Source organism: Ctenocephalides felis, unplaced genomic scaffold (assembly GCF_003426905.1).
Source record: "Ctenocephalides felis isolate EL2017-DRISC unplaced genomic scaffold, ASM342690v1 CF-g0.4_SCAFFOLD_01886, whole genome shotgun sequence".
Lineage (NCBI taxonomy): Eukaryota > Metazoa > Arthropoda > Insecta > Siphonaptera > Pulicidae > Ctenocephalides > Ctenocephalides felis.
Window position 1 is genome coordinate 149,158,382 of NW_020538040.1, and position 26,108 is coordinate 149,184,489.

Here is a 26,108-nt window from a genome sequence, read left to right on the forward strand (position 1 = left end):
ATTAGCTCACTATATGAATCGCTAGTTTTCAATTCATACATAAATCAAACACTCTTAACAATATTTAAAACGTCAAGTTCCCTCTCAAAAAATATCTCAAAATGTATACCGGATCTTCAACTATCTTATAAGATAGAGATTCACACGCTGATTGTATGTTATAAAATAATTTAGCTGAGGCCGTTTAATAAATCGACATATAGAATTCCGGGTAAATTAGTGTACGAATGAAATTTGATCTCTCATAAGTATACTAAAAAGTAATTTAATTAGATGATTGCAAGATTGATAATGATCCCTTTATAGATTTATAGTTTGGCGGGGTTAGAAATGAAGCTGTTACTAAAATCTTGTGCAATAGCGTTGTTGTAATCCTGAGGGTCCAAAAACTTTCTAATATATAGGAACATATATAAATTAATGTCAAATGAAAATTTTGAAAAAATTGTACTACATTTGTATAAGACAAAAGTGCCAGTCACTATGCTTTACAGATGAACCTCATACTTCTTTAAATTTATTGAACTCATAACATTTAAAAAAAAAAATCTTACATATTCTAAATCTCTTGTTTTAGGGGTCCCGGGTTCGATACCCACTTCGAGCAGCCTGTTGTCAGTGACAACGATTTTCACTTGGAAATATAGATAGCAATATGTTTCTAAGTCAAAATAGCCCTCACCCGGCATTGCTGCACCATACTCGCCCTATTACAGAAATTGTATAAAAAAAAAAATAAAAAAAAATTATAAATCTTCATAGAATTGCATTTAAAACCATATAAGAGTAAATAATTAATTATATTGTTCGTTTGAGTTCATTTTAAGAAAGCATTTATCATCACTTCTTATTTGACTTCTCAAGAAATACGAGGTTGTAAATCAGGTTTTATTAGATAATTCTAAAAAGATCACCTGAGCAGAATATGATTGATACTTTCGTTTTTATTCACGACTGCCAAATTAAGAATATCTTTAAACCGGTAAATTAAACAAGTTTTGCTAAGCATTTTATTTATATTTTATGTAAGATTTAAATTTGGGATTCACCTTCTATTCTAATGGATTTCTTTATTCGCAACTTTTTATTATTAGCATGTTGTTTTTAAAATACGCGGATTTGTTAAATTACTGTTCTTGTAGCCAAACATAGAATTTGATATTAAGGTCCTAGTTTGGCCGGGGTCGTCCCGAATTTCCACCTTGTGACCCAGGTTTTTCTAGAAGAAATATTTGACGGATTTAGATCTTTTGTCAAAAAGTGTATGTTTAAATTAAATGTTCGCATTAGGTTTTTATTTTTTTTCTTGAATTTTTTCCAATAATAAACTTATCAAGTATTTTACCATTTTTAATGGTGGGCCTCTCAAAGTCGATTTAAAAATTTTAAATTTATAGTTCAACAAAAAGTCTTAATTCGTGAAAACTTGGGGCAATTGTATTATTTTTTTATACTGTAGTCATAAAATTGTTATTCACGGTTACGGTTCCGAAGTTTAAATAAATAAAATTAATAAAAATCAACCACAAAAACCAAAAAATGGCCATAAATTCACCAAAACTCTAGGTTGCCCTCGAAAGCTCGTAATTTCCAAACAACGTGAGATAATTTTCTTTTCTTTTTTTTTTTCAGGACAGTACTATCACCGCATTTCGGCTTGACATTAAGTTCTGGAACACCTGGGATTGTACATATATAAAGAACAAGTTTTTTGCGTCAAATAGAAGGTTGCCCGTAGGTAAGTGGTTAGAGCCATAAGATTTAAATCACAGGTTTGATACACGTTTAAGCAGGCCGATGTCGAACAGTAGTAATATCGGTTTTTATTTGGAAATATATTATAGATAGCAATATGTTTCCAAGTGACAGTTGCCCTTGGCCCGCATTGCTGCATCAACAAAAAATTCATCACTATTACATAAATTGTAATAATAAAAATTGGTCATATAGAGATGGGACAACTGTTTGGGTTGCCATCTATAAAAAAAATGTCAAATCATAAGAACTACTTATAAAACCCTCAAGTTCTGATCAATATTATGAACATGTTCTAAGGATGTATAAAAACCAATATATTTGCACATTAAAAATACGAAACATATTTTTTTCTAATTATCCAAATGGATTCAGTACTTTTCCCCGAAATGTGGCAAATGTACGTACTGGCACGCACATATTTTTTTTCTGATAATGAGGCATGTGATCAGAAGGCTTTGAAGTGCAAAGCTATCAAAAAAGTTAAAGTTGAGATTTTTGCGATTTTAATAACCCATCATTCTGGAAGTTAACAAATTACTTAATGGCAGGCCGATGTCGAACAGTAGATAATAATCGAATATCGGTTTTTATTTGGAAATATATTATAGATAGCAATATGTTTCCATGTGACAGTTGCCCTTGGCCCGCATTGCTGCATCAACAAAAATTCATCACTATTACATAAATTGTAATAATAAAAATTGGTCACATAGAGATGGGACAACTGTTTGGGTTGCCATCTATAAAAAAAATGTCAAATCATAAGAACTACTTATAAAACCCTCAAGTTCTGATCAATATTATGAACATGTTCTAAGGATGTATAAAAACCAATATATTTGCACATTAAAAATACGAAACATATTTTTTTCTAATTATCCAAATGGATTCAGTACTTTTCCCCGAAATGTGGCAAATGTACGTACTGGCACGCACATATTTTTTTTCTGATAATGAGGCATGTGATCAGAAGGCTTTGAAGTGCAAAGCTATCAAAAAAGTTAAAGTTGAGATTTTTGCGATTTTAATAACCCATCATTCTGGAAGTTAACAAATTACTTAATGAGCCTTCAGTTCTAAAACCAATATAATAAAATAATAACTGTTATAATAAAATAACAATAAAACTTTTTTTTAGCATCTTTTTGGAAAGCATCCCACCTTTTATTCTATCTATTTGATATATGTTGATCATTTAAATTTCTCGAATACTGATGATATATTTTTAATTTGATGCAGCAATTTCGAGAGAAGGCTATTCTTCCACGAAAACTCACTTAGATCTATATTTTTAAGTGAAAACTTCTATCACTACTGCTTGATACCAAGCTGTCGTTGAAGCCTGTAATATTGGGTTACAAATACAAAACGTATCTATCATAGATTGTTTTTCTGTGTAATAAAATTTCATAAAAATCATTATCTAATCATGATCTAATTCTACTAGAACCATCAAAATGCCTATGTACTTTACAGTACTTTTGATTATTTTTTGTCTATATCTAATATTCCTTCGAACTTTCTATCCATAATAGTTTTGGTTTTGTAATGTCCATAATTTAACAATCTCAGTATCACAAATTATGTTCATTTCAGATATAGCATCAGATTTGAATAAATCAATTCTTGTACATATTATATCCGATGACACAATGGCATACAGTTACAAGATTTTTATCTGCGTATAATTTAAACAAAAATTTCTAATTTCTAATCTCACTTAAACTCTCTGACATGTCGAATATAGATTTGCCGCGAGCTCTATCACTTTAGCCTGAAATGAAAAAAAAATATCTCAAGTAAATTACGTTTTAAGATTTCGGTCATTGGCATAGACAACTTCCGATAGAGAACAAAATAATTATTAACTTTCATATAAAGAGAATAATTGCTTATGATGGTAGACCTATGTATCGCGAATGATTTTGTTTAAATATATCTACTTATATAGATTTTAATAAATAAAAATAATGACATCTTCTAAAATTATTACTATTAGTATATTATTGTAGATCATCATATATTGGTTAAAATATGGTTAAAATTTAGACAATTAGATCAAAATTGGTCAGAGATAACTATGTCAAAATATATAGGTATAGAGACTTAAATAGAGAGCAGGTCTTAAAGATCCGCGGGTAAAAAGGTCCACCACCATTATAACAAAAAACAATTAATGTTAAGAATTTTTTAACAACAAAGTTTGAAAGTAGAAGGAAGAATTAAAAATAAGACATTGGACCTGTTTGTCTCTTGACTGTCCTATTTTACCCTGCCTATGCAGTAAACAGGATCAGATGACAAGTTTTTGAAAAACAGCAAAAACTAGTTGTGTATGGCATCGTGCCTTAAGGCAAATTGCTAGAACTTTCCGTACCATAACGAAATTTTCCAGGAATATTAAATGTTTTAATATAGATTATTATAAATACTGTAATATTGTCTAATATTTATAAGAGTTATATAAACTGAATTACAAAGTCAAAATTATTTATTTAAAGTATATAAGTGAGCTTTAGAACTTTAGCCAGAATTAAAATTCAAATCTGAATTATTTTCGATATGCAAAATTTTTTTTCCCAAAAACAATTATTTTCTGAAAACAAGCAGAAAGTTCTTTGATTCATTCAAATCGAATGCTTAGATCTCCTAAAAACTTAACTAGTTGGTATTGGTATTTAGCCTTGAGGCAAGTTACATGAACTTCCCGATATGTGTAAATAATCGACTTAATCAATATGAAATAGATTAATTTATGAGTGATTAAAAGTATTTCGAGTGGATTTATTATTTTTAAATAATAAAGAAACGGCTTGGCAGATCGTTGCACAAAACTTACAAATGATAGTCCTCATCGAGGTACTCAAATGGCATTTAAATTTCTGAAATCGGTTCAGACGTTTTTGAGAAAATGTCGATGAAGGATATAATTTTGACAAATGCCAAAAAACGATACCAATTTTTGCAAACTTTGACTAATTTTGAAAGTTGAACTAGTTGTCGTAGGGCCGTAATATTTTAGTATGATCTAGAAGCCCATGGTATCTACCGTCAAAAAAAAATGAAAATCGTCAAAAAAAATTTTTTTAACACTTTATTACAAGAAAACGGCCCGGCCGATCTTCACCAAAAACTAATCAGCACGATTCACAACCAAAATCTTTCGAACGGTTTTTGAATTTTCAAAATCGATTCAGAATTGCGGGCCAAAACGTGGACGAAAAATTTTTCACTTTTCTGCTATTTATAAAGAAACGTCTCGGCCGATCGTTGCACAAACGATAGTCCTCATCGAGATACATCGAATGGCTTTTAAATTTTTGGAATCGGTCCACCCGTTTTCGAGAAAACGTCGATTTACGGCAAAAAAATCTGTTCACATACACGCACACACACACATACACACACAAACTTTTTCCAAATTTGGTCTCATTCGATTCAGAATGGCTTGAAACGTCGAGAAAACTTTAAATTAGCGATTTTTTGATGAAAACATAAACTTCTACTTCGGGAAGTTAAAAACAAAAAACTAAAAACAATTTTTTGTACATTTAGCTCGGTATCTCCGAAACGGCTGGACCTGCCTTTGCCGAAAACTAATCAGCACATCTCCCTATTAATAAGAATCAAATGTTCCTGGAACCATTCAAATCGGTTGATTCGTGCCCTCGAAAACGTGGACGAAAAATTGTATCCATACATACATACACACATCCATTTTTTCTGAGGCATGCAAAATGTTCAGAAATTTTCGAAACGTGAAGAAATGTAAAAAAATTCAATTTCGATTTTTTGACTATTACAATAACTTACCCTACGGGAAGTTAAAAAACACATTTATTTGAATTTTTAACTTACCGTAGGGTAAGTTATAATAAGTGCAAAAATATCGAAAATTAAATTTTTTATATATTTTTACGTTTCAGGGGTCTGAACATTTTCGCATATCATATAAACAATGGATATATGTGTGTATGTGTATGTATGTATGTATGTGTATGTATCATAAAAAATTATCACAAAGTATACGAAATTAGCACCAAATTCAAAATTTATTACACATTCTAACATAAAATCATATTGAAAATCGAAAAATGTCGTGAATGAAATTACATATCTGACATTTTAGGTTATGTCAAACAATTTTCAATTTCGGGAGTGGTTTGAAAGATTCATGACTGAATACAATTTTAGTGTTTTATATTCTAAACTCTAGTGTCATCAAAATTGAAAATAATGTCTGTAGCAGTTTATTTCTATTCAGTGGGTGCGTGTTTGTTGCTTTCAATCACCTATGTTGCTAGCCTTTACATTTGGAGCTCCAATTACCCAAGAGATCATCCTTTAACAATTAAAAGAAGATTTTTTAGTGTATTTATCATGATGTTTATATCACCAATGTTCTTGTATGTAATGGGTTCCGAAGAACTTTTTAAAAAAGCTACAATTTGGGAACTACTCGGATTCAGGACAGATGGTATTGTAAATGCTTCAATAATACCACTTATGTTAACAATGGTCTTATTCCTTGGACCCTTATCAATGAGTCAATACAGCGGTTTTAATGCCAGCGAATACATGAATAATTTTACAAATTTGGTATGGCTGCGAAATCATATAGTAGCTCCATTGTCTGAAGAATTCACTTTTCGAGCTTGTATGTTGCCGTTACTTCAGCAGTGCTTTGGAAGACTTGCGTCGATTTTAATATGTCCATTATTTTTTGGAGTTGCACATTATCACCATATGCAAGAGAGATTAAAATCCGGGATGTGTTTGAAGACTACAATCATCATATCTTCATTCCAATTTTTGTATACAACATTATTTGGAGTTTACTCAGCTTATTTATTTGTGAGGACAGGACATTTTGCAGCACCTTTTGTGGTGCATGCCTTTTGCAACCACATGGGATTACCTAATTTTGAGGAAGCTTTGTCTTATAAATCGCCAAAGAAGGAAAGAGTTTGTTCACTATTTCTTATTGGATTGGTAATATGGGGATTTCTTATTGAACCAATTACAAAACCGCACTTATTTTCAAATCATTTGTACAATTTAAATTATGAAGACAATAGTATTCAATAATTACATAAAATATTTCAAATGAACAGATAAAATAATTTGTTTATATAATGCCATTTTAAATATAGGAAAGAGACTGATTAAAATATTAACATATAAATTTTTCTTTTTCTTTTTTTTTAATTTTTGAACAGCAATCAGAACCTTACGTCCTATGAGTTGTTGGGCTAAAACTTCTCCTTACTTCGTATTTTTTAGATGGTAACCTAATGGTTAATCCATCCATATTTGATGATTTTTGTTATTAGAATTATTCTAATAGGGCTGACATTTTAACATATAAAATAAAATAGAATAAAGTGTTACTTGTTGATTATATAAGTCAATATCTATTTTGTTTGATCAAACGAAAGAACAATGCAACAATCCATTAGGGAAGAAAAAAATAATTATGAAATCATTTATAAAAAGAGATGAAACTTTAATATGTGCGGATACAATTTTTCGTCGACGATATCGAAGACACGAATCAACCGATTTGAATGATTCAAAAAAATATTTTACTTGTACTGACAAAGTGAAGAACTTGTTAAATTTTGGTGAATGGAAGTCTGTTTTGAAGATCGAGTAAAAAAAGTAAAAATAAATGCTATTTATCGCTCAAAAATTATCATTAGACACATGCACATCAAATTAACAGATATTTTATAAATATTTTAATAATAATATCTCGCCTCGATATCTCGTCTCTACGCAAACAAAGTAGCGCGATTACTTTAAAAACAAGTTGCAAATTTTCAGAAATTTCAAAATATTTCAAATTAAAAAAAGTCATATTATTTCAAAAATTTCAAAATTCTCAGAAATCTACTTTTTCAGTTTTAAAAAAATATTAAGCATTTCTAAAATTTTTAATTTTTGCTACGGTAAGTTCCAGCAATTTGCCTTAAGGCACGATGCCATACTTCACTAGCTTCACAGTAGATTGAAATACTTCTTAAAAATAGTTACAACTGCGATATTCATTCTTTGGGGCGTGAAGCTCTACACCACTAACTTGCTTCTTATAAAGAATAACAATGTTTAAATACTAAAAAGCAACAATCTTGATTATTTGCAAGAAATTTCTTTATTATCCATGTATAGAGCTTAGAAATAAATAATTCTAGTTCTTACAGCTCGTTGGGCAATAGTCTCTACATCACCAGTAAACCTTGACTCCGTGCATTTGAGAGGTAGGATTTAATACCAAATTTAGCAACACTGCACGGCAGAACGCACAACAAGTAACTATGTGCATATACCTTGAATTTTCTAATACAACTTTTAAGTTTAAATATCAAACGAAGAAAATAATTGTGAAACTTAATGAGTTTCGATATTATGTACGATAGTGAACGCAAGACGATGGTAATAAATTGAAAATATTGCGAATCAAATACAAGAAAATGGATAAAATAATCTACTGGTCTGTGGCACTGTGCCTTCAGGTAAATTGCTGGAAACTTCCGTATTGTAATTTAAAATTTTTATAAAACTTAATTTTTTGAGAATTAAAAAGTATATGTAAATCTTGGTACGGAATCCCTAGAAACCTAAACAAAATTTGTACTTATCAAAATCTCTATAAAATATTTGATATTTTGATGTGCATATGTATAATGATCATTTTTATTGCCATATGGCAGTTTTTTTAATTTGTTTTTATTGGATTTTTGAAACCGCTAGACCTGCCTTCCTAAAAATTTAAAAAAAAATTATTCAGTCGATACTAAAAATATGTTTTTTGAATAATTCAAATCGGACGCTCCTTTCTTTGAAAATTGTCATTTCTTGCACTTTTGCCTCGTATCTTCGAAACGGCTGAGCCTGCCTTTGTCAAAAACTAATAAGCACTTCTCCCCATCAATAGCAATCTAATGTTTTTTGAATCATGCAAACCGGTTGATCCATTCTCTCGAAATCGTAGAACAAAAATTGTATCCGACATACATACGCGCGCGCACACACACCCACATACAGTTTTTCTAATCGCAAAGTATGCCAAAGTGTTCAGAAACCTTTGAAGCATAAAGATATACAAACATTTTTAATTTTTATTTTTTGCAATTACTTTAACTTACCTTACCCTAAGCGAAGTCACTAGGTGTAAGTGGCAGTTTGCTTTGAGAATGTCTGTAAAAACTTTCCAATATGCGTAAATCATCGGTATAATAAATACGAAATGAAATTTAGTTACCTTGTAAAAATTGTAAGAGTAGAAGTATGAATTATAACAGGGCTCATTATTGCAAACTATGAAGATTTTTTATAATAAAATCACTTTTTGTAGACTCATAATGTTTAAGTCTTATGCTCCCTAAGACCATGACCTCTACCATAAATCATACCATAACGACCATAAACATCAAAAAAAGTTATCAAAATCATAAATAATTTAATGAATAATTACGAAGAAACAGTCTTACCTATCTCTACCAAAAACGAACCAGCACAATTCCAATCTGATATTTTTCGTACCTTTTAAAAAAATTAAATGAACTTAAGATTTTTGGCTAAGAAAAGTAGTCGATTTTTTTTTTATTTATATGCTATTAGTAAAAAAACGGCACGGCCGATATTCGTAAAGAACTATTTAACCCATGTCCATATCAAGTTTCATCTTATGTGACTTCTAAATTTTTGATATTGGTACATCAAATCGACAAAATGTAATATTTTGACACATTTTGGCTCCCCGTTTTTGGTGTCTAACGAATGATTAAAAATGTAGAGACATTCGTAACTATAATATATAATAAAAAATTTAAAAAATGAATGGATTATATAACAAAATGTAGAATGTTAGGAAATTTTAATAAGCATTTTGAAAAGAGTGACAATTGAAAAAAACAAATTAAAGATGTTTGACTTTGCTTTTATTAACGTTTTTATTAAAAAATAACATTTGCAATTTACGAATGTTTGTAACATACACAATGACCTAAAATGTGGAAGAAAAATAATATTACCAAACTGGATTTTCTAGCGAAAATATAAACTCCTCCTTAATGAAGATACAAAAATAAATTACCGCAATGTTTATTAGCTAACTCGTTTACTCGCGAATTGCCGGAGCAGCGTCATACGAGTGGAAAGGGGTAATTCTATATTAATTATCTAAAGTAATTTGAGATAATACTCGAATTGACTATTAAATTCGAATTATGACTATCATAATTATTGGCTTAGGCTTAAGAGTTTTAGGCACATACTTTCTTCGCTTTATTGATTTATCATTTTTATAATCATGAGCATTTCAAAGAACGATTCACGTATATCACGTACTAATATACAAATGCTTTTCGAGAAATACATGAAGATGACGTTTCGTGATCAAACAATGTAACATTGTGTTCACACAATGTATGAAATGCTTTCGAAACTCGCAAAACCATAAATATTGACATATAGTAAGTATAAATTCATTAATAAGTTAACTTTGTATAATGTGCATTTATAACTTAAAGAAATTGTCCCAGTGAGAAGAATAAGATCTTGCAGAATTTATTAATGGGAATAGATAATTGGCAACCGGTAGGCGAAAATTGGTATTTCGATTTGGCCTCAGTTGGCATTAAAATAAAATTCCTCGGTCGCTAAATATGGATCACAAGGTTAATTCGCTGATACTAAAAACCTTGTTCATAGGACAAATTATTGAATCAGACATTTTGAAAAATGGTTTTGAAATAAAATTTTTATTTCCTGCATACTATTAACAATGGTTCCGGGTTTGATACTCACCTTGGTCATCATGCATCAGATTTTTACTAAAAATTATGAGTTTCAAATATGCCATTAAGTAAAAATAGCCTTTTGGTAAGGACATGCTGTAAAATATATTCACGTAATTTCGATTTCAGTCAGATATTTCATAAATCCGTACTGTTTTAACACGTTATTGTTACGTATTATTGTATAAGAAAATTAACTTGAGTATAAATTCAGAAGTATAGTTATTAATATATAATTTTAAGTACTAGATTTAAATTTGAGTTATTTGGTATACAATGAGATATTTCTTACCATTACTAGTTTTGGCATACGAAACTAAAATTAAAAACAAACTATTTTTGTTATACATTTGTGATGATTTTCCAAATATATTCAAAAAGTTTTCACTTGAGATTATAGATATCAAATATATAAAGTGAAAATAGACCTTCTGGAGATTTTTGCAATATAGATTCAAATTATTATTAGAAATATATCTGATATAATTTCATATGAAGGTAAGTGATTATTAAATGGATTGCTTTTAGAAACACTGACTTACAATTAGACTTTTTTCACGTTCGTGCGATTTCTAGGATAGTTTTTATATATCAAACGCCTGATTGCACAGCAACCACATAAGCATTTTGACAGTTTTTAGTACCATTTTATATGAAAAACGCAGCGTAACATATCTTTGCCATAATATTGTTCTATTTTACGCCAGTATTGATTCATAAGAGTCCTATGAAAGCTGTTGTACCAATTTGACTTAATACTACGTCGGTTTTACAAATAGCAACTTAAACAGTTATCTCATCTTTGAGTGATAAATTTTATTATTACATTTTCTGTAATAGGGTAAATATTTTATAAATGCATCAATGCCAAATAATACCTATTTTGAAAACATTTAATGCTATCTATGATTCCAAGAGCAAAACCGATGTCACTACTGCTTGACATCACGCTGCTTAAAGTGGGATCGAACTCGGGATCCCATAAAAAAACCTGGCTAATATTTTGTATGGCGCAATTATTCCATTTTTATAACTAAAATAAAATGATTGAATGCAAAAATATGTAATATCTTGAGTTCAGAAAGTAATCTATTGAAAAATTAACCAACGCCATGATCGGCCATAAAGTTTAACTTTGCCAATTTAATCTCTATCTATACTCTACCAAGTATTCTATCAGAAAGTATCGAAATTTTTCCATTCAAACTAGCCCAAGCTGGAAAACAAATGATATCTTTAAAATAATGTATTCTGCAAGTTTTACAAAAAATTCTGAAGTAACATTTTTAAATTTTAAACGTTTAAATTAACACATTGATGCGACTCTGCCAACTTTCCATCCGAAATAAGAGATAAATATGCTTCTGCAGACAAAATATGTTATAGATATGAATCACAACAGCGACGCTCTTGAATTCAACAATCCTTTCACTTTTTATAGGCTGAGTGTTTCTAAACCCATTGCAATGCATTTTCATATTGTAAATAATGTACATTGTCTCATTATATATATATATATATATATATATATATATATATAATAATTTAAAACATTTTTTTTTAAAACAAACCGTTTCCTATCAAAAAATATATAATTTCATCTTGTAGCGACATCTATTTTTCAACTGGGCCCTATTCCTTTTCATTCCTATTTAATACTTCATGACTCATCCAATTGACCTTATATAGAGGTTTTAGCAGCCGACAATTCGTATGACTCGTACATTAGTAAGAACAAAGAACAACTGTTAATACATAGTGCTATTTTAGATTTTAAATTATAATACTCTGGTGATAAGATAAACCTACTTCTAACTTAGTTTTGTTTGATATATTAATGATAAAACATGCTTGTATCAAAATTGGTTTGCAAATATCAAATACTATCCAGTAATTTCAAGAGCGATGGTATTACTATAGTAGAACTATGAATGCCATTCACAATTTGCTATAAAAAAACTGAAAATATACTTTAATATCATTATCTGCATACTTTTTCATAATACCTACTTCCTAAACCTATGTAATGCTTAATAATTTCAGATAATAGTAAATTGAATAATAAAGTCGGGTAAATACTTCACTTTGCTCTGGCATATTTTTATTTGAGGGGTCAACATGAAGTATTTTTCTTATTTCGAATTTTTGCTTTGCTTACCAATTACTTGAACGTTGTTGGGGTATGTTGATGTTAAACAATGATTTTAGTCATATTTATGGTTTACTAAATTTACTTTAGCATTTACTAAATAAATCCGAACACATTTTGTTAACGAGTTTTGCAGTCAAATGTCACATAGGCCAAACCTGTTCTCTGTTCTTGACCTGTCGACCAGAAAAAAGATTAAAACGCAAAATCTTATGTTATATTACATTATATCAAGTAACATTATATTAAGTTACACTATAAAATTAACTAATAATTAATTAATTTTATCAATAAACTCTGTCAATTATAAAATTCTGCAATATATTATGTTCATTTTCAATAAATTTCACTAAGTCTCAATATATAAATCTCAATAATGACTTACATTTATAAATGCACATTAAACAAAGTTAGCTTATTAATAAATCCATATATGCTATATGTCAATATTTATAATTTTGCGAGTTTCGAAAGCATTTCATTCATCGTGTGACCACAAGGTTCACATTGTTTGATTTAAAACGTCATCTACGTATATTTCTCAAAAACTGTATGTTTAGTACAAATTCTAGGTATTATAAATAAAATATTAAGATTTATTTGGTTTTATTTATTTAATCAAATACGATCAACAATTTTTTCAGAAAATCCGCCAAATTGCATTTTTTTTTTATTTTTTCCCCTGGATCTCCGAAACCGCTAGACCAGCCGTCCCAATTTCTTCATTCCATACGAGTGAAATGCATTTTAAATCATTCAAATCGGACGCTTCGTTCTCTCAAAATCTTGGAAACGGTTGACCTACCTTTGCCCAAAAACTGATTAGCGTCTCCCCGTCAATAGGAATCGACTGCTTTTTAAATAATTCATATCGGTTGACCCGCGTTCTCAAAATCGTGGACGAAAATTTGATCCGCACATGCATACACAAACAACACATCAAGTTTTTAAGGTATGCCACAATGTTCAGAAACTCTTGAAACACAAAAATATTTTAAAAAAATCGTGTTCGTTGTTTTGCGATTACTACTGATAGTTGATAATAAAAAAAAAGTTTTTTTAGAAAAAATCAGTAAAAATCTCGTAATATTTTTGCAAACGCCGTCATATATCCCCCTTACTATTATCATTCATTTCCTTCCATAAAATGAGCGAATGTTTCAGGTCACACATCTTTATAATAGAAACTAGTTATATTGCATGTTATCTGGTTGCTATATGGCGTGATTAAAAAAAAGTCATTAACATAAGATGTGAAAATCTCCGCTTCACGGTGAGTCCGTCGAATTGCGTTTTGGTTATTTTGTAATGGGTTTTTACTTCGTCGGCCTTGAATTTCGAAGTACTGAAAGCGTAGTCTAGTTCGAAACACAGAGGGTTTCGTGCTAATTTTGTTGCAATTATGATCACATGACAATAACTGTTGCAATTTATATGCGAAACTTATTTTTTATTTAATCAACAACAATCAGTACTTTCTTAGATGTTCTATGAGCTGCTTGGAGAGCGATGGTTATTTCTAGGTGGTAACGGCGCTATTAGAAGGCAATCTATCAATTGCCCTAAGTTGGAACAATCTATAGATTGCCAGTTAGGACTCCTAACTAACTCTGATAGTTTGGAGTTAAACTTTTATTTAAAAAAATCTGCAGGAAAAAATCTGTTCACACTATCTGAGATATAATTTATTATACTAAACTCTATTATGAGACAACCTCAATGGTTTTCTAATTATCATATTGCAACAATGCCCCGAAGGGCAATTTTTTCTTAAAATATCATTTTCATCTATATTTTCAAGTGAATACCGATGTCATAACTGTTTGACATCAGGCTGTCCGAGGCAGGTATCAAATCTGGAAATTCTAATTGAACCTCTAAAGGTCTAATCACTAAGCCACCGGGAAGGCTAATTAATTGTTTTTAATATAATACTATTTTCATAATTTGCTTTCCAATAAGCAACCTGTTGGCGTATCCATATTTGATATATTTTATTATTATAATTTTTTTGTACATCGATGGAGCATTGCCTGAAAACGACTAATTTTAATTGGAAGCATATTCAGATCTATATTTTCAAATAAAAACGGATATTACTACAGCTTGATATTAGTCTGTCTGAGATGAGCATCAAATGTTTTGGTTGCATAACTAAAGCTTTGATAAATTTAACCGCTTATTGATCTTTAATGGATTCTGCTCTCTGAACATGACTCGGAATATTAGACCAAAAATGCCTTACAAAATGTAAAATTAACAGCAAAATAAACAATTCTTTGCCGGAAAATTATTAATATAATTTTATAATATATTTCTTTATTTTTAACAAAAGGTAAAAAGACAAACACAATTAGTTTCAATTTTAATTTCAGTGTGTATATGCAAAAAAATCGTTACATACTAAATATTTTTATTCATTTATTTCATTCTTAACAAAATATTTAAAAAAAATCAAGGTATTTGCTTTCTTTGACCAGTAATCAGAGCCTAATAGTCGTATGAGCTGTTGTGATGAATTAATGATTCTTTTTAACAACGCAGCTTTTTCAGGAAGTAACTCAACGGTTGGCCTACAAATGTTTGATATATTTTTGTTATTAAAATTTCTCTAATATTAATGAATCTTTATGTAAATATGCTGGAAAAAGGCAATTTTCACTTGAGAACAAAATATATATTATTTGATAGCGTTTGAACGTTTTTAAGTTTAATTTTATTAATTACGATAAAATTATTAATTACGACTCGACTAAACTTAATCAATATTATAATCTTCAAGTAAAAACGTGTACGTGATTGTCCATCTGATAAGAGATATCCATAGATTAAAAAATATTTGTTTATATTTTTACCTGTAATATGATTGATATTGAAAGTCCAAACGTTCACACGTGGACTAGATTAATTATGGATTATTTGATCATGATAAGATTGTTATCGAATATATATGAATAGTATTGGTATATAGTACTTATGTGGTATATACAACAGGCTTTTTAATAATTTTATCTATATTTGCTATACGAATTAATAAACTCTTATTAAAATGTTTTTAAATAATTTTTTTTGTTCTGAATAGGTATTAAAGTAATTAAATTTGAACAGTTTTGAATTTTTATAAATGCGAAAAAGTTGATAAAGCTTGCACTTGTTTGCTGATCAATCCGAGTCCATATCGGGCTTTATCAAATGGCTTTTAAACTTTTGAAATCGATACAGCCGTTTTTGAAAAAACTGTATTGGCCCACATACACACGTTTTTTTTTTTAATTTGGGGGACGATCGATTCAAAATGACTGAATAGTCGCAAAAATATAAAAAATAGCATTTGGATTTTCTGGCATAAACATAAAGTTCTTCTTTCGGAAGTTAATTATTATGTTCACATTATAGACAAAATCGTATCGAACTTTTCGCGCTACACATTCTAATACTACTTTAAATATTGCTGTAATCATTGTCATAAACGATGAATGATTTCTGACTCTCACCTGGCAGTTTTAATGAGTCTTTTTATTTTATGAAAGATGTCCAAAATCTTTTAAAAAATAGATAAACTGATGAAATGCAGACTTTACAACAACTGAACCGCTTTGAAAAATGTTTCCAAATATGATGAATATGTCTCCAAGTCAAAATTGCTCTTCTGGGTATTAAATAAGATATATTATAAAAATTTGATCAGCATTTTTTTTAAATTCAATCTCTATTGTATACCCGTGTTGCATACAAAGGAATAATTATAAATTGTTTATGTTCTACAATTTCTATGGGGCAGTGCTTGCATTTTTATTTAAAATATATACTGCACTAATTGAGCAAAGTTAAATAGTAAATATTACTCATAATTACACTGACACACTTGTAATAATTTATTTTATTTTTGCAAAACTTGCAAACTTCGGTTTATATTATTAAGTAAGTATGTACTCTAGTACATAGTACGTAAAAGTAATTTCCATATAATACTAAATATGGCATAGTTAAAAAATAAAGGATAAATAAAGTGTAATAGACATAATAAATAAAATATTTAATATGCAATAAAAGTGTCGATTTCAAAGTACAACAGGTATCATTATAATTACAATTTTTTGCAATTATTACAGTGAATTCAAAACAGCTTATTTTTACAACTCATGTATTTTTTTAACATGTTATTTGGTGTCAGTCGTGGCACAGCATTCTAATGTGTGTATATTTTCTGATATGTTATGGATACATCATAAAACCTTCTGATATGTCTTAGATGTAAGATGTGTTTTAACCGCCTAACTACAGAACAGTGAACGAACTTGAACATTTTTTTTCCTAGTAATTTTATAAAATGGGTCTTTAGTATGCCACAACATAGAAAATCTCTCAATTTGCTTTATGAATTCCAAAATTACGTCATTCGACCATTCCATATTATTTAAAATTATCAAACCCAGTACACAAACTCCGACCACATACAATAACAAGTGAATAACACAACGTACGTTCTGCTACGTACGTTTTGCTTGTACGTGTTTGTTCATGCTCGCTCGTTAGGTGAGGATGCACCTTTAGTGGTCGGAGTTGTTAAATGAATATAACTCTTTTCTGAAGCGGAGTTAAATCTTAACCGATCCGGATATGATAAGCCCAACTCCACTTTGAACTATATTAGAAAGAAAATAAAATAAATATTTTTAATATGAAATCCAAAAATGTAAGGCAATAAAACTTAACCAACCTTTATAGCAAAATGCTATCTTAACCTTCCTTATCCAATTATCCTTAAATCCTTATCCAATGTCATTTGTCGAAGAATGTATTATTAGTTCAATGTCGCACCTTGGAATAATATCTTCATGTGAAGATTTTCTCAAATTTCTTCTTCTGATCATGGTGGTATAAGAATATCTAAATCCCATACATATTCTATTTTACTGTAACACAATACATTAACTTCTTTTGAAGAAGTATGTGGAGGTTCATATTTGCGGAACCACAAATCCAGAAAACTGTTCTGAATATTAGAAAATGTCATGGCCATTGCTGATATGAAAAAATAATGTTTGATTTTGTTAAATTATATGAATTTAAACGATTGATTATAACATTTGACTAATTTTATACAATTCATTCATGTTATTCATTCATTAATTGCATAGCTACTGTCATTTTGACAGTTTGACAGCAAATTGTCTGTTGGTAACACTGCATGAAAAAACTCAAGAAATAAAACTGTAATGAAGTTGTATGCTGTAACGTCAAAAATACAAAATGCAAAATAAATCAGATTGGATTTTATTAATTATAGTATTTTAATTATTTACTCCAAAATATTGATTTTTCTTTAAATTGAGTTTTATTTTTAAATCTACTACGATAAGCCAAGACCACCTAAATTCTCTACTAGTAAATAATCTATCAACTAGATGAACGTTCATAGATGTCAGCTTCATTTATCTCTTCACTCGTAATGGCGCAACCGTCCCGATGACGTCCGTGCTGTTGCCAGCCGTCCGCCAATAGTTGGATTTTAGTATTTTCAGAATATGTTTATGTTTTTCGTGTTTCTAATCAATTGAAATAAATCTGTTGACATAAATCATACATATTGTTTACTGTTATGGTTTTCCAAATATAAAAAAATCAAATAACGCGTGTCTGTGATTTTTCTAATAATTTATGATTAATGAAAGACAATTTTAAAACACAAGTGGTATTATAGGTTAATGTTCAGTAATGTTTGCAACAAACACAACATTCATATCAGCTTTAACTAATTGAATATTAAGGTGAGTTATTTAAATTTATTATATATTCATAGAAATTATAATATGTCAAAATTGTCATTTATGCTATTTCATAACTATTGAAATGTTGCACAAGATCTTGGACTCTGATCATGCAGATGATGTTATATTATGTGCACTAATGATACTTCTGGTAATTTCAGGGTTAAAGACTAACAAAGATATTAGCACACAATTAGAATGATTATTTTATAATTGTATCATAAAAAAGGGCTTGTATTTGACATACAAGCATATGTCTAGAAAATCTATTACATCAAATTGTTAAAAATCTCATTTTTTATGAAATGGGTAGATTAATATTTATCATCTTATGCCATCTGTCACTGAGAAAGAATACACTCGCTTAGCCATAAACATAAAACTATTCATTGAATATAACAAATTCCCTTTCTATTTTGTTTATCATATGCATATGTATGTATGCATCCTTTTTAAATTTTCACTGCACATATATTTTAGGAATACCACTGTTTATTCTACAAACTATTTTATTTTTGAAAATTTTCAATGCTTTGGAAACATAGATTTTTTATCATTCGGTTGTAGATGTTTCTCAAAATCATTTTGAACAAGTACTCAAAATTCAGATTTAAGTAAATCTATTCCTGTTTATTTTATACGAGTTAACAGCTGTAAAGGCAATGAATTTTTTTTTTGTTATACATTGTTGTCGATTGTTTTTGAGATTTGAAACTAAAACTTTCAAGAGGGAGCACATGTTACTTCCAAGTATATGAAATTATGATATCTTATTTGTCGAGAAAATGGATCTAAAATATGAACTATATCAGTTCTCTTATCAAGAAACTTGGTTAGCAGTTGTTATAAACACCTATCAATAAACCTTATCAAATAACCTTACAGGTTTCACTATTAAAATGATAGTGATAAATGTTTTTCATTCACTTTTATATAGGCAATGAATATTTTTTTGTTATACATTGCTATCGATTGTTTTTTTTTTTTAATGAAACTAGAACTTTTAAGAGGAAGCACATGATACTTCCAAGTAAAATTATGATATCTTATATGTCGAGAAAATGGATCTAAAATATGAAAGCTATATCTGTTCCCTTATCAAGAAACTTGGTTAGCAGATGTTATAAACACCTATCAATAAACCTTATCAAATAACCTTACAGGTTCCAATATTAAAATGATAGTGATAAATCTTTTTCATTCACCTGTTTTGGATGTATTTGTGTCATTCATTTCTGATCTCGATGGTCAAATTTTTTATCAACATCAGTACATTTTTATACCAAATTTTCAAGATCATTTGTTTCTTCAAAAGCATGGTTTGATTAAATTATATAAAGCATGGTTTTCATGTTGTACCTGGATTTATTGATAGTTACATTAGATGTTTTACTTTTATACAATCGGTGGGAAAATTACAATAAAATTAAAATAAGTACTTCATTCAATCATTATTTGCAAGATTGCTCATTTTATGTAAGGTATCTGTATAGAACAATGAGATAAAGGTTTACTTTGCATTTTTAGAAAAGATAAATATAAAAATTTAATCTGTAACTATAAAAATATTAATAATAATGTTATGGGGGGATACTAATGACTTACCTTTTTCTATTTATTTTCTGTATTTTTGGGAAAATAGAAGGATCGAAATTTTCGCGATGCTTGCTTAATGTATAGTACTGTAGACTAATCAATAGTTTGCCTTCACCTTTCAATAATGAAGTAAAGGTTTTGGAATTGTAACATTACTCTTTGTTGTTTTATCATTTATTTTTGAAGTATTTTAGGATTTAATATTTTTTAGTGGAATTGAATACTCTCATTGCTCATTGAGCCAAAACTGGCTCTTTTTACTGCTAAGAATTATAGAGAGTTTAGTTAGATCTTGAACCTGTGACAGAGAAATTGCTGTTAATTAGTCTCAATTTAATCATATATGAGTTGTAATGGTAAATAATTATTGAGTTAATTCTGGGTTTCAATTTTGCATTAATAATGATGATTTTCAAATCATTAATTGATCTTTTTAACGATTTTTTGATAATATTTTTTCTACCAATTTTTTTAATGAGATTTATTTTTTCCCATTAGTTTTTTTCGTTTCATTCAATGCCTGTAAGTTAATTCTATGAAATCAATATGAAAAATAATAAAATTTTATTAGTAAACAACCATTATAAACTATACTCTTAAACTCTCGAAACAATGTATAGAGATGTCAATTCGAAAATAGTACTCGCACAGATGTGGAAAATTAAAATACTAATATTTACAAGATAAGCGACGGTGTTGATTTAGTCTTCGAAATACATCCATTAAACAATCATTGTTTGTACACATTTAGAAATATGTTTACTATTATATTGGAAATGAAGATTGTAAGCATATGTCATTTCACTTATAAATTAATTGATATTCTGAGGTACCAAGAAAGTTCACTTATTATATGAATCGACAATTTAATATTACATACTTGCAAACTTTTTTTTCTAACTTTTTGTTGTTAAGAGTCACACAGGGGAGCTAGGGGCCTGTTGTAACAGTTTTATTTAAGTAATAGAGGGGAGCTAGAGGCTGGTCGTAACAGTTTTATTTAAGTAATAGAGGGGAGCTAGAGGCTGGTCGTAACAGTTTTCTTTTTAAACTACTATATCATGAAATCCAGTGTTAATATTTCTACGAAATAAAGATGAATAGTTGCTGTATCTATTTCTCTACAAAATTAAGTCAAAATAATCCCATAAGTGTTTTTTTTTTATTTCACAATTAAACATTTTCTAGAAAAAGTGTTACAACTTACCCAAGGTGCAAGTAGTAACGACGAAAAAACGACAATTTTACCTCTGATCATTTATTCTTTGTTTATTTTTTAAGTAAATTGACAGATTGTTAAATAAATAATGTATGAAATGTTAAATTTCATAAATCAACGTACCTAAACTATGATTAATACAAAATATATAGTGCCGCCTGTCATAGAAATTCTTATCGTAAATCAAAGTAAACTACAATTAATACAAATACAACATAGTGTCTTTTGTAACACAATTTACATATCTTACAAACTATACATTCCATCCAATCATCTTCACTTGAATCTTTATATAATGCTTTAATGTTACAACTAGCCCTAACAAGAATTTGTTGCAACTAACCCCCGGTGTGATTTTTTTTTACAATAATAAAGGTAAGGTTTTAAACAATTTGGCAATCACAAAAAATATTACACATTATCAAAATTGAAGCAAATTAAGATGTATAAATTCAAAATTAGTCGATTATAATAACGCAAACCAAATTTATATGGTAGTACAATTTTTTATTACATGTCAAAAATTACGGACTTGCACAGTTTTGTATACTCCATGGGGTCAGTAGCAAAAAAGAGACAGAAAATATGTTAATAACGTTAAAGTTTTTATGGAAAAACGCCTGTTACTTCTTACCCTTCCTAGTATATAAGCGCCTGTATTATATCAACAATATCGTTTGGCAGGCTGTTTTATGAGCTGAAATACTTTTCGATTTTACTCATACTCCTCCTATGCTTCTAAGTTTACTATGTACTTGAAACGAAACTTCAAAGTCTTTCCTTCTAAAAATAATTCCAAAATTCTGTGCAAGCGCTAAATAATTCCTCAATGGTTAAAATCATATTACTTGGTTTGGCTTTCTAGTTGGTTGCCTGCTTACAAAATTTATCAAATGCACTTGCAAAAATATTAAAATTTATTGATAAAGTACATATAAATTTTCCGTAGGGTAAGTAATAGTAATCGCAAAAAAATCGAAAATGAAATTTTTTATTCATCTTTACGTTTTAAAGGTTTCTGAACATTTTGGCATACATTATACATGAGAAAAATGGACGTATGTGTGTGTGTGCGTGCATGGATACAAATTTTCATCGACGATTTTTGGAATAGGGTTCAACCGATTTGAATGATTTAAAAAACATTCGATTCCTATTGACAAAGAGACGTGCTTATTAGTTTTTGGACAAGGCAGGTAAAAATAGTAATTAAGTTTTTTAGAGAAGTTCATTTTAGGATTTAGGAGCGTCCGATTCCAATAATTCTAAAAGCATTTTATTTGTATTGACAAAATGATTAAATTTTTGGAAAGGCAGGTCTAACGGTTTCGGAGATCGAGTAAAAAAAGAAAAAAAAAGCCATTTGGGGGTCAAAAATTATCATTATACATATGCACACCAAATTATCAGATACTTTATAGAGATTTTATTAAGTATAAATTTTTTTTATACATTTCTATGGGTTTTGTACTAATGTTTATCTGTTAGATGGCGGCGCGGCGCTTACGCTCTTCAATAAACAGTTCAAAATTTTCAAAAAAGTTCAAAATACATAAAAATCTGATTTTTCAAGTCATTTTTCGTTCAAAAATTTCAACATTTTCAAAAATCTCATTTTTTCAAAGTTTTCAAAAAATGTTAAAGCTGTTTTGAATAATTTAGTTTTTGGTACGGGAAGTTTCAGCAATTAAACCTTAAGGCACGATGCCATGCACCACTAGTTGTTCTTCATTTTCAACATTAGTTCTCCAAAAATTTTCAGTGTGTATGTTAAATCCAGTTAAATCAATTAATTCTTAAATGTTTTATACTTTAATACAGCACATTCCTCTATTAATGTTTGATACTTGAAAGTCCACTATCTCTATGCCTAAAAATAAATACTAATTCATATGTGTAATGAACACGGACTTTGCAGTGACCATCTTCTTTTATCTGGCGCACAAGATATAATCTTGTAGTAACATAATAGTATAAGATTAATTCAAGCATTTGGTATTATTCCTTACAATGATATGTTTTTGTGTCATGACACAATACATGAGACTCTGAACTGTTCTCAATTTTTTAATTGGATTATATATGCAACTATCATAGGCGCGTGCGTTCTGAATGAAGGCGTTTATACATTTTAATAGATTGGATAAGGACCATATGGTAAAGAAACCAAATAAAAGGATTAGTTTTTAATTACTTACATTATTGTACTGTAATATTGTTATCATAATCATTTGTAATCCATGTTGGATTTAGAGACTGGGTTTGACATCATTTTTTCAAAAGTACTCCAAATTTAATGATCACAGCATTCCAGATTTTTTAAAGATTTTGTGACAGCAATTTTATTCATTTTATCTTGTGACATACGAATTTGACTGTTTGCTTAAACAATGTCCATTTTAATAGATAGCAGCTCAAACTGTTATACTATCTCTATGTATATTCTGTAATACTGATAAATATATATTTGCATATTGCTATCTATATTTTCAATTGCAAACCGATGTCATTACTGCTTGAAATCAGGCAGTTCGTGAAAGTCCTCGAATCTGAAACTTGCAATTGACAAAAAAGGTGTAGACTGGACCTCATTAGCCCGAAGATGTAAGATTAAATCTAACAAAATTGTTGCCATTGTTGAAACATTTACTTTATTTTTTATTATTATTTTAAATTTAATTTATAAATGTATTTAAGAAAAATGTATTTTGCTTAAATACACATATACTTGAAATATTTAATGATAAACTTTAGTACAGTTGTAAATTTGTAAAAAACTAGTAGTGATGGCATCGTGCTTTAAGGCAAATTGCTAGAACTTCCCGTATTGTAAAGAAATGTTGGAGGAATATTAAATGTTTTCAAATAGATTATTATAAATACTGTAACATTGTCTAATATTTATAAGAATTATATAATCTGAGCTTTAGAACTAAGCCAGACTTAAAATTAAAATCTGAATTATTTTCGATATACAAAAAATTTTTTTTTTGGAAAAAAAAGAATTTTGAAATAAAAAAAAGTGTTCCAACAGCAATTGTTTCGTCAACACAAGCACAAAGTTTTTTGAATCATTCAAATCATATGCTTAGTTCTCTCAAAAACTGTCATTTTTTTAACATTAAGCTCCGTATCTCTGAAATGGCTAGACTTACCTTTTCCAAAAACTAATTACCACTTCTCCTAATCATTAGAAATTGAATGTTTAAGGATTATCAAAATCGGATAATCCGTTCTCTCAAAAACTTGATTTCTATTTTCTGCACTCTTTGCTTCGTATTTCCGTAACTACGGGATCTGCCTTTGCCAAAAACTAATCAGCTCATCTCCCTACCAATTGGAATCAATGTTTTTTGAACAGTTCAAATCGGTTGATTCGTGCGCCCGAAAATAAGGACGAAAAATTGCGGACACACAAAACACACACATCCATTTTTTCGGAGGTATGCCAAAATGTTCAGAAACCTTTGAAACGTGAAAATATGCAAAAAATTTCATTTTTTATTTTTGGTCCATTACTATAACTTACCATACGGGAAGTTAATAAATAATATAGGGTAAATAAGAGGTTATGGCAAATCCCAAGGGGGGGAGGGGTCAACGAGACAAACAAGATGGGAAATTTATGCTTTAAGCAAGAATAGGCTTTAAACTTTAAAGTTTAAAGCTTATGTTTGCTATGCATTTAAATGCAAGCGTTCTTACAGTCACTATGCTCGAACTTCAATGCATTATCCAAATGTTTGCATTACTTCTAAATCGACTTCTAAACGCTATTCTTATATGAAATCATATGATGTGATAGTGTTCCCTTTTTTTCTAAATTAAAAAACAAGTTTATTGTGCTTTTTTTTAAGCCATTTATCAAGAACTCATTGTTGTTTGTAACTAAATTAATTAGTATTTGAGATTCATTTCATTAATAAATTTTTTATAACTTTAAATACATGATTATGTATAAAAATAAATATTGGGACATAAAATAGACATTTTATACAAATATAAAATCTATATATTTTAGTATATTTTTATTTTATACACTTTTATCGAATACTATAGTTACGACATAGAGAAAATAATTATCACATTCACGTAATATTTTTATATTTCGTGGCGTCTTAACTTTCTCTAAATATGCTAAATCACGGCGTTTGGGATTTGTTATGTATCACTTTATGTTCCTTGCTGTAAATAATAATTTGTAGTTTCGAAAACTTAAAATCTACATGTAAAATGTACATGCAATTTGGTTTAATTACTTTCAATACTACGTGATTTTTACAAAAAAAATGTTTTGCTTTACGTCGATAATAACTATTAATTTTTTATGATTTACGACGTATTAATTTGAAGTTTCGAGTTAGTTTTAAATACAAATTTTGTTTTATTAAAGTAAGTAGATTATATGATTTTTTTAGTAGAATGAATTTTGATAATAAAGATTTATCAAAAATAGATAGGTAGACCGTTGGGTTGCTGTCTAAGTACAGCATAAAAGAAATTTGAGTACACCAGCTCATAAGACTGTTGTTCTGGTTGCTGTTCAAAAATGAGAATAAAAAAAATAAAATCGACTATTTGTACATAGCTTCTTTTTTCACTACCATATTGAGGCACGTTATATTACGATTATTGTTATGGAATAGAAATACATCAATATTTATTTAATACGTCTCCCACCTCGCTAAACAATTATTAATTGTAATGAACATTAATAGGTAAACATTTTATGCTAATAGAGCTTAAAATAAGCAATATCAAAAAGCTGAGTTTATTGACAATATAGTTGCAATATATATTACATATAGATACGA

The 26,108-nt window shown here is 28.9% G+C and overlaps 2 protein-coding genes across 8 annotated transcripts in view; both read left to right on the forward strand.

The window, feature by feature from the left end:
- Positions 1 to 26,108, forward strand: part of LOC113378015 (adiponectin receptor protein-like) — a 292,576-nt gene that overhangs the window by 196,582 nt on the left and 69,886 nt on the right. For 4 of the 7 annotated variants that reach the window (XM_026618515.1, XM_026618506.1, XM_026618507.1 and 1 more), the window contains one exon: positions 1,633 to 1,738. The exons of 2 other annotated variants lie outside the window; for them this stretch is intronic. Coding sequence is in view for 3 of the 5 variants with exons in the window: in XM_026618506.1 (XP_026474291.1) it covers positions 1,633 to 1,738 (106 nt within the window). In the remaining 2 variants the exon portion in view is untranslated. Of the gene's footprint in view, positions 1 to 1,632; positions 1,739 to 18,199; positions 18,480 to 26,108 lie in introns of those variants that run through there. One more of the 7 variants, XM_026618514.1, reaches the window with a different exon arrangement.
- On the forward strand, positions 5,995 to 6,846 carry LOC113378258 (CAAX prenyl protease 2-like). The gene has a single exon (XM_026618789.1). It carries the CDS (start codon positions 5,995 to 5,997, stop codon positions 6,844 to 6,846), a length of 852 nt encoding a protein of 283 aa, XP_026474574.1.

Bases quoted from the DNA above. Each gene is read 5' to 3' on its own strand.
- LOC113378258 (XM_026618789.1), top strand. From the start codon at position 5,995: ATGTCTGTAGCAGTTTATTTCTATTCAGTGGGTGCGTGTTTGTTGCTT.